Source organism: Ammodytes marinus (assembly GCF_949987685.1).
Source record: "Ammodytes marinus genome assembly, chromosome: 12".
NCBI classification, from domain to species: Eukaryota; Metazoa; Chordata; class Actinopteri; order Uranoscopiformes; family Ammodytidae; genus Ammodytes; species Ammodytes marinus.
In genome coordinates, this window is record NC_137216.1 from 15,063,052 (window position 1) to 15,077,657 (window position 14,606).

General features: G+C 40.3%; 1 protein-coding gene across 1 annotated transcript; it reads right to left on the reverse strand.

The window, feature by feature from the left end:
• Positions 1–715: 715 nt before the first annotated feature.
• tmem198aa (transmembrane protein 198aa) lies at positions 716–12,448 on the reverse strand (the record flags this gene model as incomplete). Its single annotated transcript, XM_080038681.1, has 6 exons — positions 716–865; positions 1,347–1,657; positions 5,029–5,152; positions 6,221–6,433; positions 7,466–7,704; positions 12,310–12,448. The coding sequence occupies 6 exons, from the start codon at positions 12,446–12,448 to the stop codon at positions 716–718; spliced, it is 1,176 nt and encodes a 391-aa protein (XP_079894807.1).
• Between the last annotated feature and the right edge of the window lie 2,158 nt (positions 12,449–14,606).

Here is a 14,606-nt window from a genome sequence, read left to right on the forward strand (position 1 = left end):
GATCCAAAACACACTTCAAACCAGTCTCTGTTCTGCAATTTGAGGCAGCAGAATACCCGGGCTGCCATGTCTCGTTCAAAGTCTTTTTTTTTTTTTTGTTGTAAAAATGACAGTTTGATTTCATGAGCATCTTGCTTCATTCACACAGTGACCTTTTCAATCCCGGGAGAGATGAAGAAGAGCTGCCTTTCAGTGTTAGCTGTGTTCTCTGTACTCTTAACGGAATCCTTGAGGCTAATAGTTTCTTCCATGTTTTATCCTCGGAGTACTGATAGCTTTATTGAAGATCGTGCTACCTTGACTCAAAGCCATGTGATGCATATGGAAATGGTACGGCCTTTCTTTTGGAAAAATTTGTGTTTGAATTGCTGTTTGTTTCCCCTCTACAATCCCACTGGAAGCTTCTTCTCATGACTTGGAGCAACTAAGCCAACCAAAATGGAAATCAAATGTTCAACAGAGATATTTCAATTCAATTCCACCAGACTGGGCCATTTCTTTCCCCCAGTGTCACCCGGAACCAGTACAGTAACACATAGAGATTTACTGTTGAATGATGATCCCCACCTTTGGGTTATATTGAGTTCCTGTCGGGTTAATAGGCAGTTGATTGAGTTGGCACGGTAAGGTTTAGGTTTTTTCTATCCCTAACTTTGACAAAAGAGGGTTTGAAGAGCCTTGCGTGGTCAGATGTGCACGTGTGTATTTCACCGTCTCAGATGCGAACAGGGGGTCCACTGGGGGCCGTGAGGGGCACTTGGGAGCCACAGTCGTAGTCCAGTTCACCCATCCGGGTGCGACTCATGCGGCTGTGGGAATACACTCGTCTGTCCGTCTGTCTGTCCCTGAAACTCCTGATGTAGCTCTGCAGGAGGAAACATGATACAGGGTTGGGTAATGTAACATGATGACAGCACGTTTTACACTCATGTCCAAACATTAATTTATTATGAACAATACAATTTTTGTCTAGTGCAAAAGCGGAATAAAATGTGTATGACAATTTCTTTGTTCAAGAAGCACTGATTTCCAGCTCATATTAGTTAGTTCCAAATATTTCCGCACATACTCCCCACAGTAAAAAAAAACAGTGGGCGGATAGGTTAAATAGTTTCGTGTGACTTACTGCTGCCTCCATTTTCATATTAAATTTAGGCTACTGACATAAGTCATATTCAGTAGAAGAAAGCCACATATCTTTTAAATATTTGTTAAGTTTTTACTAAAAATTACCACATGAAAATATTGATAGAGAGCTTATTTGTCTTATGTCTTTAAAAAAAAAATTATAAGCAGTATCTCAACTTGAATTTCACTGTAGGAATAACAAGGCTGCTGCTTCTTACCGGTGACAGCACATCTCCATCGAAGCGTCTCTTGGGGTTGGCCTTGCGGGGGTAGCCGGCGGGTTCAGTCTGCGGAGGGGGGACTTTAGGAGGCTGGGAGCTCTGGGCCAGGTGGTGGGGGTTTGAGGCTGCTGGGTGATAGTACTGCTGGTGGTGCAGGTGGTGGTGCTGATGGTGGGCTTTCTGCTTGTGGTCGGTCTTCAGGTTCTGCCGTTTCTTCTTCTTCTTGGTCTCTTTCTCCTTTTTCAGCCTCTCCTCCCGCTGTCGGATGCGCATGAGCTGCACCCTGCGCTGCTGTCGACTCAAAACCACTGGGAGAGGGGAGAGGGGAGAGGGGAGAGGGGTGATTTGATAAAGTGTGGAAAAAGAAAGAACGAGAGAGGAGGAGGGGGAACGATAGATAATCATTAGGCAGTGCGAGAGTGATAAAGACAGAACAATGTAGTGTTTTTTTAGAGAAATAAAATGTAAAATCACTCAATCTGACGAAAAAAAAAACGTTAATGTTAACTTTTAATTGTAAGTAAACCATCCCTAGGGGTGTTGTTGTTGTGAATACAGTCTGGAAAAAATAAAAAAATAAAAGAGTCACCACAGATGCCTAATTTCCTCATTTCCTTTATTCTTCATTCAGTGGCGGACAGACAATTTTCCTCGCTGCATGAACTCATAGTGAGCTGCTGTGTTTCCTGACATACTGTGAGTGGGTGAGTGTTGTTGTGTTATTTTCACACCCTCCCCGGCAAGGGATGTACAAAACGTATATCCTGCCTCACTAGTCCATTGATTCCCCATGTTATTATCTTTGGTTTCCCTTGCTTGTAAGCATTTAGATTCAGCAGTATAATACACAGAAGTGTCAGGGACTTGTTTCAAGTTAATTATGTGGGGTCATGATGGAGCCGCAAGCACAAGGCCCCCACTGAACTGAAAAAAAGAGAAGTTGTACTGTATGCGTCACTCTGTGTGTGTGTGTGTGTGTGTGTGTGTGTGTGTGTGTGTGTGTGTGTGTGTGTGTGTGTGTGTGTGTGTGTGTGTGTGTGTGTGTGTGTGTGTGTGTGTGTGTGTGTGTGCGTGTGTGGGTGGGTGTTGAAGTGTTATGAGGTCTATTGTTGTTTCTTTGTGCAGGCGGACAGCTAACGAGGCACCATCTGCCAGGGAAACTGCTTAATAATACCCCCCTTTTCTTTTCCTCAGCTCACCCCACCTCGGGCCCTCTGGGTACATGCTTCTCTGTGTGTATGTATGTGTGTGTGTTTGTGCGTGCGTGCGTGAGTGTGTGTGTGTGTGTGTATGCGCGCAAGTTGCTGTATATTTATCTTTTAGAAGAACAGCATGAGCTTTAGAGGAAATGTTGGCCATCCCCCACTTCTTTGAAAGGGCTGCCTAACAGTTAAAGTTAGAATTAGGCTAAATTAAAAAATAATCAAAGACTTCAGTTTTGACCGTCATGGTTAGGGATATTGGGATTAAGAGTGAACTTTTTCATCAAAGGTATGTTTGTGTTCAATCCAAACAAAGTACAAGCTAATTTATTCATGCCCATGTCCTGCACGCTACTTAATAATCGGCCGATGGACAGATGCTAACTGCTTCCTTACTGCTCCATTTTGGTGCCCAGCTTACCCGTCCAAGTAAATCGGCCTCCTATGCCCTTCCCCCACATCCCCTCCCTCTTTTCTTCCTCATCCTTTCTCTTTCGATACAGGGCTTGTCAACGTGAAGGACAATTTGAGCAGTGAATGAAACTACAGACAAACTGAAAAATCCTTGTACACACTGTACAGGTCAATTTAAAGGGTGTTCTGTCTCTTATCACAAAGCAGCACCGACTGCAATAACAGTCTTAGTCACTTCAGTATCAACCTTTTCCCTGTTGCTTTCTTTTTATCTCCTCTTATTCCTACCAGCCATAATAGTAAAACAAATCGAATTCATATTATTGTTTGATATCATTCTCATTCATTATGAGCTAACAGCATAGTGTGGGAAACATTTACGGTTGAATTCACTTGTCTGTGTGAATGTCTGACGGTCAGGAAGACAGTAGTGTGTGTCTGTCAACGCATGGTGAATCAGCTTTTAATCATTCCCTCTCTTATAGAGAGACTGTCCTCTTCGTCCTGCATGTCTCTCTCCCCCACATTTTTTTAAAATAGCACTAAAAAGCTCCCTCTGTCGCTTTGCCCACACCCTCTGGCTTGAAGCCATGGCAGCCATGTTTAATCCCATTATTTAAGGCCATGTGTGACTTCTTCTAAGAACAGTCTATAACTTTGTACGTCTGACACCAGCAAAGATCAAATGTCTGAGCTTGTGTGTGCGTGTACGAATGAATGAGATGTGTGTGTGTGATTTTATTATCCTTTAGTTAGTGTACGAGTGAATGAGAGACTGTGCACCAGTATATTTCTGTAGCTGTCTGTTAGCTATGTGAGCTGTGTGTGTTGTTGTTTGTGTGATGCATTTAAACTGTGGGTTTGGGTGTGTGGGTGTGCAGTCTTGCCATCTGTGTTGTGGTGGCTTTCAGAAGCCTGTTTCCTTCAAAAACACATTTTGCTTACAACACTAATGTTATTAAATGCAGAGTCTCCCTCACACACGCACATACACCTGCTAACACACACAGACACACTGTGTTCCCGGCCTTCATTATCATGATGTTTTATCTAAGCTGCCAATAAATGGGCCTTTTTAACACAATTAGAATGGATCTGTCAGTCATGATAAAATGGCATTAGCTTGTGGTGGCCTTTGTGAGATTGATACTGAAACAAGCCTCACCATTATTCTGTGTTCTTGAAATGCTTACTGAGCTTTTACGATTAAACCTTAAAAAACAGAAATTACCGTTTTAAGTAAAGGATGCATTATGTATTGAATGTACCAGGTTTGAATGGATTCTTAATTAAACACCCAATTTACAAACATCAACATATGCACGTGCACTGTACCTACAGCCTGGACATTGCAGCAGCAGTCCTGCTTCATTTCCATTGTCGCTGTCATACCTTAATATGACGCACTATGCAGGATGTGTAAAAGTTAATCATCCTCACCGTTTAAAACATCAAACTGTGTAGATTATCCCTACCTGCCTTGATAAGTGTCGGATTTTGACTTGATCCAATGCATTTTAAAAAGAGATCTGTCTGTTCCAGCCTCGCCTGCAGCTTGTGGCTGTGGCCTACATTACCATAAAGCTGGAGCGGACACGGTGAGGTGAGCACCGCCTCCCTTGAATCAGCCGTTACTGAGTATATCCATCATGTGTTCAGATCGGAGCAGAAACTCTGTCTGGCTGCAGCTTTATCAAGAGGAGCAGCAGTAAACTAATATAATTTAAATCCAGGGACAGCAACTAAGTCTATATATTACGTTAGATGTGTGTGCATTTTCATGAATCCATTAGCTTTGGGGTGTTTTTATTGAAATCCTTCACTCAAGGAAGAGGTAAAATATTCCAGGGTGTGTTTTTTTTTACATTTCCATATCACCTGACCTCGACACCTACTGCAAACCTGCTGCCAAATGTCTTGAGCCTCTGTTCCATTGTACCATTGGCTAAGTTTTTTATATCAACAAATATCACAAAATCGTGATGAAAATAAAAGACGTCGCTTCAACCACAATGACATCTGCGTCAGAGGGCTGGTTGTGTGTGTAAAGCAGCATCACTCACCCTCTGTATGAGAAAATCCCTCTGCAGTGACTTTCCATTGGATCAGCACTCCCAGTAATGCCAGGACAGGCCATACCCCCAAGATGACCCAGGTAAACCAGCACACAGACCTCTTTGGAGACACCTGCAAAGTATACAGTATACTTACAATTTAGGTTGAATGATTTCATTTCGACAAAGCGCGATGTTCCACAATACCATAAACATATGTTCTAACTAAATAACGACAATTATTTCAGTTTTCAAATCCCCTTAGGAATACCCGGAAAATGATTGCATAAAAACAAAAGGATTTAGCCAAACATCTCAAAATTAAACTTATATTGAAAAATAAAGAGGTCCCAAAACCACAGCTGCTCCAGAAGGGCTTCCCACTGTGTACATCCAAAAGCCTGATTAAGTGACCTAATACAACACCTGATACAAACAGACTTTAAGTTAGTTTTCCTTTCATTTGTCACCCATCTGTACATCTTGAGAGTCTAATGGGAGTAGTTTAAGTGTGCCAAATAAGTTCGGTTTTCACTCTAACTAAATACTCTACAGGCTGATTAATACTCCTACAAATCAAGGGAAAAAACCATCAGTACAATCCTGCGCAGATGCAATTGGTTGGAGTTTCAACCTGCCGACTGTCAACTCTCTATTACACATGTATAAAAACTTCCCCCTGAGTATTGGAATGTAAATTGTGTTCTTGCATGTGCATGGCCGATATGAAAACACAGTGGGCGCGTGTTTCTAATGTGCTATACTGTTTCAATACCACTGGTTGTATTAAGTCTTTGTAGGCAAATCTACAAAGTGTAGCACTGTTTTATGCCAAGATAGATTTACTCGGGGTTGAACCTTGACATGTCAGCTTTTTATTTCAATGAATTAGTTCAAAAAAAGACATTTCCATTTTGGTATTTCAATAAAAAGGCTGTATGTAACAGCAAATCTGTAAAATCGTGGTGTTGAACGTTCTATTATAATTATTCTTGTTCAACTTTTTTTTGCCCGAACTATCGTTCTGTGTGTCTCTCTCTCCACCTCTCTCATGCAAACAAAATCATGAAAATTTCTGACCAAGGTGAAGAGCCCAACAATGCAATCCAGGGACACAGTAATAATGTACACATGAGCACGAGCACACACACACGGTCACCCTAAAGCACACACAGCAGCAGAACCCTCACAAATACTGTACCTTGAGTCTCTCGTAGACATATTGCACCAAGGCAAACAGCTCTATAAAGTAGTCCACGGTGACTGTGATGATGGCAGAGCCGAACATGGCGGTGGAGAGGGTGACAAAGCAGCGCTGCCACTGAAGAGTGAGGACGGCAAATAAGGTCCCAGAGCCCAGCAGAATGCCCAGGGGAACCCACACTGTTTTGGGGTGGTAGAACTCCTCCATAACCTTAGAGAGGGAGAGGTAAAGGTGTATTTTTTTAACTTTGGCAGTTGGTATTTTTTTAAAAGGGCACTATTAATTTGTTATAATCAGCAGAACTGGTCACATATGAAAATGAATTGCAACAAAAAATAAGTTTGCACAATTTAAATAATTTGAATGGATTTCTTAGTCAGTTGTAAGATTTGCTATGGTGACCTTGGACAAGCAAATTGATCACTGCTCTAATCAGGCTTTCCTGTGATGATAATACTGTGCTTTATTTGTAATGAAAATAAGAAACAAAACGATTACATGCAGTGCGGTTTCATCACCTATCTTAAAGGGATAGTTTAATATTTTTGAAGTGGGGTTGTATGGGGTACTTATGTATGGTTAGTCTGTTACCTTATCGAGATGGCTGTCAGCACAGTCATTTTAAGGAGTTTAGGGGAGATGTCGCTGTGGCAGACGTCAGCTTTGTACTGTTGCAGAGGGGGCCAAATATATATCTCCACATATATAAATGCAAACTTAAAACTTCAATATCTCTTCAACTGTACGCCAAACTGGGATTTTCCCCAAGCTTTAGTTTACCGCCAGACAGCCTTTTATTTTTATTTTCTTGTGTCTCTATACTAATCTGCAGAAGCTCTGAGTCGAGCAGCTGATTGGCTCGTGTGATACAAAAATAAACGGCTGTCTGGCAGCAAACTAAAGAGGTTGAAAAAAATCTCAGTTCAGCATAGAATTGAATGGATATTTAGGTTTTAACTTGGTATTTTGTATATGTGGAGAAAACACTTTTTTTCTTCTGGCCCCTACTGTAACAGTACAATGCTGACTTCTGCTACAGTGACGTCTCCCCCAAACTCCTTAAAAAATTATCGCACTGACCGCCAGCTCCATAAGGTAACACACTAACTGATGTACTCAATACAGCCCCATACAAATATACTGAACTATACCTACCTAGTGTAGACGGGTATTTCCCTTGAGATGCCGTATACAAAATGGACATAAATCTAAATAGTGTTCAAAGAAAATGCGTCTTCTCACCACCAGTGAAGCCACTCCAACCAGGAGTCCCATCAGCAGGCCCACCATAAACAGTCCCACACTGCGAACCAACATGGTGACCAGGCCACACAGGGTCCCGATGCCCAGGCCGATGCCTACCGAGGCCTCTACGCTCAGCTGAGTGTCCATCACCCTCTCCTTGTAGCACAGCATGAAGATGACCACAGAGCCAAACATCAGGCCTGTGAGGAACAGTACGGCCTTGAAGCATCGGTAGCCTATAGAGGAGAGAAGGGCAATAAGAAGGACCACAGTGAGAGACTATCATAAGTCTACAAACACTGGGATCATTGACGCTTATGGTTCAATTCATTTTAATGTAATATGTATTCTTCACAGGTCTTTAAGCCACAAAAACCAGACAATTTTTAAGGTTGCTGTAAAAGATTTCTGACTGATTTTTATCACCCTCCATCCGTACCACCAATTAACAGTTTGACCACTTTACTTCCTTTAAAATTCCTGCACATGTCTGTACCATTGATTGTGTATAAAAAAAAGGTCTGTACTCAAAATCTGTTTACATTTTTTAATTTGCAGTTGATGAGGATTTTACGATTGATTTGAGGATCCCAAAAAATTATTACGTATTGTTTATGACATTAAATAATTATTTGTTTAACAGTAATTCAACCTTAAGTTGCTACTCAAAACCTCATATAAAGCATGATTTATTAGAAAGTACACGTATTTCATCTATGATTTAACATTTTCCCTTTTATATGCTTCAATTATCTCTCAATTCAGCTCAAGCACTGTAAATGGCGTTGTAGTTTTACAGCAACTTCTTGACAATAAAAAGGTGTAGTCATATCTTAACAGGGAGGATAAAATATTATAGGGAGGATGCATAGTGAACAGCAACACAATAAATAAACAGCCAGGGAGCAGTATACGGTATGTCCACACAGCAAGATGAATGTCCTCATTGGGACGCAATGATGAAGAACAGATAAACTGTCTCTTTAATCTTTCATAGAACTGCTTTAAAATATGATAATCATCATATTACAGAAGGTCAACCGCATTCATTAGTCAACAGGCCCGCTGAACAGAACAGCTGCTCCCCCTTTTAGTTTTTTTGTCCCATTGTATGACCCTTGCTTGTCCTTAGCTTTCTAATTTTTTCTATCTCTCTCTAACTGGCTTATTTTCATTTTCACTGCCCTTATTGCAAAGATAATAGGGAAAAAAATATGCCAACGGATACAAAGCTCAAACCATCAACAGCTAAAATCTCATTTGCCCTTGTTTCTGTGTTTTTGAATGCTTGCGTCTCCCTTTAATCTTTTGCAATTATATTTCCTTCTTTCTCTGTCTGACTGGACGCGAGGGGAGCACACATCGGATTGTTATCTTTGTGTAATCAGGCACAGCGGAGTCAGACAATACTCTCATCTGCGCGACTATCCCTTTCCTTATGTGGGATATTTTTCAGCCATCAGGCCCTTAAATAAAAAAAAAAGTAGGGTGACAGACACAGCTGTTTGCACTTCTTCTCTAACAAATGCCTAAATGACTAAAGTCTGACATGGAATAACTGGAGCATCTCCAAAGCATCCACAGCCACCTGAACATTTTGTTTGTTCAGCAGCCGTTACAAATCCCCAACATTTGTTCTTCCATATCCGATAGTTGCCATCAATCAATGAATGTACGCTTTGAAAATATCAGGCTCCTCTCTAGACTGCTCCTAATCTTCTAGTCGACTCTCATTGTCCCACTTTTCTCTGACCCATCCTCTTTTCTTTTTTTACTACGACTACGCTCATTTGCTTATCCCTCCCACTGCTGTCTTTAGTTCCTTGTTGCGTTTCTTTAGTTTTCCTCCAGCCATCAAAACCTTCCCTCCCATCTGTTCACTCGTTCTTCTTCCTCTCCCTCTATTCCTTTGCCTCGTCCATCTTATTTCTACCACATCAATCATCATTCCTGCTGCTGCGATTTTGCCCTTTTTTTTCTGGATGGAATAAATGACAGCTAAAATGTTCTTCTCAAGACCTTGGATCTACACCAAATGCAATTGGCAAGCGGTACATATTGGATGGGAGAATCAATTTTGCAACTGAAAATTGGCAGAAATTCCCTTTTTGTCCCTCAGCCCATTCGAAACCGACTGTGGGGTTTATGTGATGTGTCAACAACAGGCAGTGTGCCTCATTTGCAGAAAAGCGATTTTGTTTGCTTATAGAGCAAGACCCAGCACAGAGGGTGAAAATGCACCTATTTATCTTCTCTTCTTGTAGGCAAATAGAAAACAGATGGTGAGGGCAGAAAAGTATTTGTAGTAGAAAATGATGCCATTCTGCCTCATTGAGAGACATTTGCCGTTCATTTTTTAGAAGCATGTAATACATATTCAGTGTGAAGCTTTTATAGCTGGTTGTAATTTAGCAGATTCAGAAAACATTACACACAAACATGTTTTAATGTGGCTTGCTAAATGCAATGACTCTTCTGTTGCGCAGTATGCCCGAAGTACAGCTGAAGCAGATGAACTACATGTATTTTGTCTAGCACTGCACATGAGGACAAGTGTTGAGGATTTACAAATAGCAATGTTCTCCACCCACTTTATCCCACCAATGATTTTGCATTGGGGACACGAGCCGCTAAGGTCTTGTTGCGTGCTGTCAACTTTGGGCAACCTTTTTGTAATGCAGGGACTGATGCTGCTGATGCTTTACCAGGAAATATACAGTGAATGTCAATGCCATCGGTACGGCCCTCTCAATTTATATGCCACACATGCTCACAGCTCCAGCATACATCAATATTCATCCAAAAACAGCAGAGAGGTTGCTTTCATAAAATCGTAATACTACATGTTCTGATGACACAATTCTGTATTTATTATTAAACAAAATGTTACCTCGTTAATTTGCTTGGACGTTTTTGTTCAGCAGTATTCAGTAATACATCTGTGTACTAGTGCCGTGATTTTATTGGATTGTATTTTAGTTTACATAAATGAAAAGCAGTGGCCAAGTTATGTAACAAAGGATGATTGATTACCTGCTGACAATCAGTGTACACTGCTTGTGTGTTGTGTTGAGATATAATTGCAAACATTTCTACCTGCATCTGGGGGCTCTCATGTGTACAATAAGTTGGTCTCTTCTCTGCAAATCAAAATTTCAAAAGCATGCGGGTGTAAATCAACTCCCTCATACTATTTGTAGCAATGCATACTAGTCCCTCTATTCTGTTTCCTGACCGGCAAAGGTAAAACTAATATTTAAAAAATGTGCACAAATCTAATATATTCAATCTATCTATATTCATCTAGTAATTAAAAAAAAAACACAGCTAGTTGAAAATGTCTTCCACTTTAAACTAGAGAGTAGTTGCAAAGTGAATAAATAAACATGCCCCTAAGACCACCCAAGGCAAAACACTAAAATCTAATTGTACCTTTGTGCAAAAATGCATTAGACATCCTGAATTCAAAGTCCCTATTCAAGAGAAAATACAATTTCTAGGTGCATATTTCTTTGTTGCAACAAAAAACAACTCTAAAAGCCTTGAGCCATTACAGCAGATCGCTCCCTCTTATTATTTATTCATTATACATTCCTGTAATAACTTTACATCCAAGCCTATTATGATGAGCCCTTAATACTTATGATGCAATCAAACTCAGTGACTCACTGGGCACAAAATAAGCCTCAAGTAAGGACTTTGTAACTTAACATATAAATGAACCCATGCATACAGTATGAGTCCAGGCGTTTCATGGCACAGAGGAAAATTAGACATAAGGGGGTATGCTGTTAGTTAGGCCTGGTATTTTTGAATAAGTTCTCAGCCTCTTTTTTTTCTTTTAGCAGGGCTACTGAATCATTTAGATGTAAGAAATGGGAACAAGCCTTTAAATAAGCGGCAGAAGATAACTTTTTTTTTTCTTTAAAAGACAGCAGGCAGTGCAATCTTTTTAGTATGTAAGCAGTTGGGGAAAGAGTGTCGGAGGACTTGGTAAGTTGTAATTCCAAGAAAACATTTGAGTCTAAGTGTAAACCGTGAGTTGCATTGAGCATGCAGTAAAGTAGAGTAAATACGGTTATAAGCCCCAGTAGCTTAGTTTTAGGAATGAGATTTCAATATTGATTCACATAACCAGAAACAAGAGAACCTCTCTATAGTGTTCTTAAATCAATAATACCATGCAAGAGCAGAGCAGTATCAACTAGACAAACAACATAACAATAATGAACAGTGAGCTACATAGTTCAGGGCTCTTTGGCTATATGTTTTAGCACTTAAAAGAATAACCTGGCATTTATAAACTAGGAAATGTATCCCATCAACAACGCTACTAGCATAGGTATATATTTTTTTATTTTTTTATTCTCAATATCGTTTTCTGAAGGGGTTTAACCATTTTCCCCTGCTTCTAGTCTAGCTGGAGGTAGCTTTATAGTTGCAGACGCCTACATGACACACAAGAGTGGTATTGATCTTCTCATGTAGCTACAGTACATGCATATAAACAAATACCTTAATTTCCCAAATATATTCCTTTTATTTATCAGCTGAACAGGAGACAGTTGTTTTAGGGGATTTGGATGAAAAGAAAGATAGATATTATGCCAATATATTCAATACTAATTGAATACAAAAATAATGGTCTCTTTAGTGGAAGGCTGTCTTACTGACATGCCACTCACCTTACTAGATCCTAGAACTATACAAGAACAGGGTAAATGCTGTTTAAAGTTTCTTTTTTTCATTGCTAAGAGCATGAGAACATGTTAGATACATTACATGTTAGTAAATACTAGCTAGGACTAAATGAGAAAAGCTGTGTTTACATCCACACTTACCAAAGAAGCAGTAGATGATTCCAAACAGGCAGCACATGGAGCAGACCACTGAGGGCACGATCTCATATCTCCTCTCAATCTCCTGGTCACACATCAGCTTGACCTCACCCAAGCCCAGCAGCTGGCTAGTGGAAGTCATGTTGACTCAAGGTAAGAGGGGGGTGGCGTACAGGGCAGGGGGTGAGGGATGGAGGGGATGTGCAGGGATGTCTGGATCAGTGGGCCTCACCCATTGAAACTGGTCTACCTGCAAACAGGAGGCAAAGAAAGGAGGAGTGATGTAGAGAGAGAGGGAAGGAATGATAGAATGAAAAGACAGAGGAGAGAGTGATTATTGATCGCTCATTTTAAGTTCTTGGTTGTAAGTGCTGACAGAGCAGTAAACATGCATTCCATTTTTTTTAAAGAAACACCCCGGAACAGCACAGCCACTCGAAACAAATACTGCAGCAAAAGAAATTACTGCCTGAAAAAAAATTGCAATTCAGCCACTATCATTCACTTCGGATATAGCGTAAAACGGTCGTAACAGATTTTTGCCAACAGTTCGAAAGTGTTTGACTTGTAGCAGAAGATTTGCAGCACACACATAATGGTTGCCACAGAAAGATCAGCAGTGCATAAATGTTGTGGCTAAATTGTGGAACAGAAATATAAAAAACATTTTCTGATGGATTGGGCGGAGTTTCTTTTTTGTAATAACTGTCCAGCGGCAGATCATGACTAACACAACCGCACATTCTCACTCACGGCTGGTCATCAAGCTAAGAGGCTGCTATGTCATAACTTCAAATTGTCCAAAGTAGTGCCTAAGTATTGACCACATATCTGTATATTGTTTCACTGAAACATTAATCAGGAATAGAAATACTAGAGTATTACACATATTTTTTTCATAATGCTGCATATGTCCAATGGAATGTGTTTTCGACAGGAACATTTAGTGCAACAGATGCTGAATTTTTGCGACAGCATGGGACATTGTGAAAATGTCATGACACACTTATCCTGGTGAAAATTAATGTGATTCACAATATTTTTATTTATTAATATCCTTTTCTGTTTCCCTGGTTCTCTTTTGGTGCTATCTCTGCCATCAGCTATGGGCACATTCATTCAATTACAGTGTCACACTTTATCCTAACATAACAGCATAATGCATAGACTTTGCAGTTTTAGTGACAAAAGAACAGCATTAATGTTAGCACTTAAAGGTACATTGTGCACAAAAACCCAAACAGCTGCAGTGTGTGATTCAATGACTTTTTTTTTATTTATTTTTTTGTTTAAGTCTTTATTGAACATGTTAAAAATAGTACATACAAAATAAAATGAATGAGCAGTAAAAAAGGAAATAAATAAATTAAAACAAACAGATGGGATCCTCAGGATCCTGAGCAACGTTGTACTGTTTCATGCACCCACACACACCTTCACACTTATTCAGGCTCTACATCCCAATGGTTAAATTTGCAGTTCAAGCACACAAATTAAGACCTACTAATCGTATATACTCAGGCTCTCACACAACAGTGGCTATATTATAATGGAAGCATCCTCTCAGTTACATAAATGGCAATGTTTTACTCTGCATCATCATTATTTCACAAAGTACCATACCACAACGTTCATGCAGTCAGCAGGGTAGCTGTCTTCATCATGGCACCTCTTGCTAAGTCATGCATGCAAAAGGTACGAGTGTGCACACACACTCACAGACTTCTTAAAACTATTGCCAGTCTTCACATATTTACCCTTTGTGTCGAGTCCACCGTTTCCATTAGCTATGTGTTACTCCAAGTGTCATCTGTCTGGACCTGTTCTCATCTACTTTACTCCTCTCTGCTTCTATGCCGTCTCTCTGGCAAAGCCCAGGACTTTCGGAAGGAACATTCAATCTTGAGGGATTGACTGATGTAATAATTGTAGTCGGTCATGCATTTTGTTTGCACGTATAGCAACTCTATAAAATACATCAGCAGCCTCGCCACTCCTGTATCTCTACCATCGCAGAAGTCTCAAACAATTGTATTGTAGAACAGTAGTACTACCCCAAAAGTATATCAGCACCTTCTATTGCATTTACAGAATGCACTCTAAACCTATACTGTTCTTTAACAGCCTCTCTGGTGTTAAAGGTTACGTATTAAATTTGACGTTTCTGTCCCAAATCCATTGCCTCAGTCTGGTTCTCTCTTCAGGCCACTGCACTCGTCATGTCAGAGTACAGATGACACACTCACATACGCTCTCTCAGTAACACAGTCACCCTTTGCTGCGTTTACTCTTGCACAGTG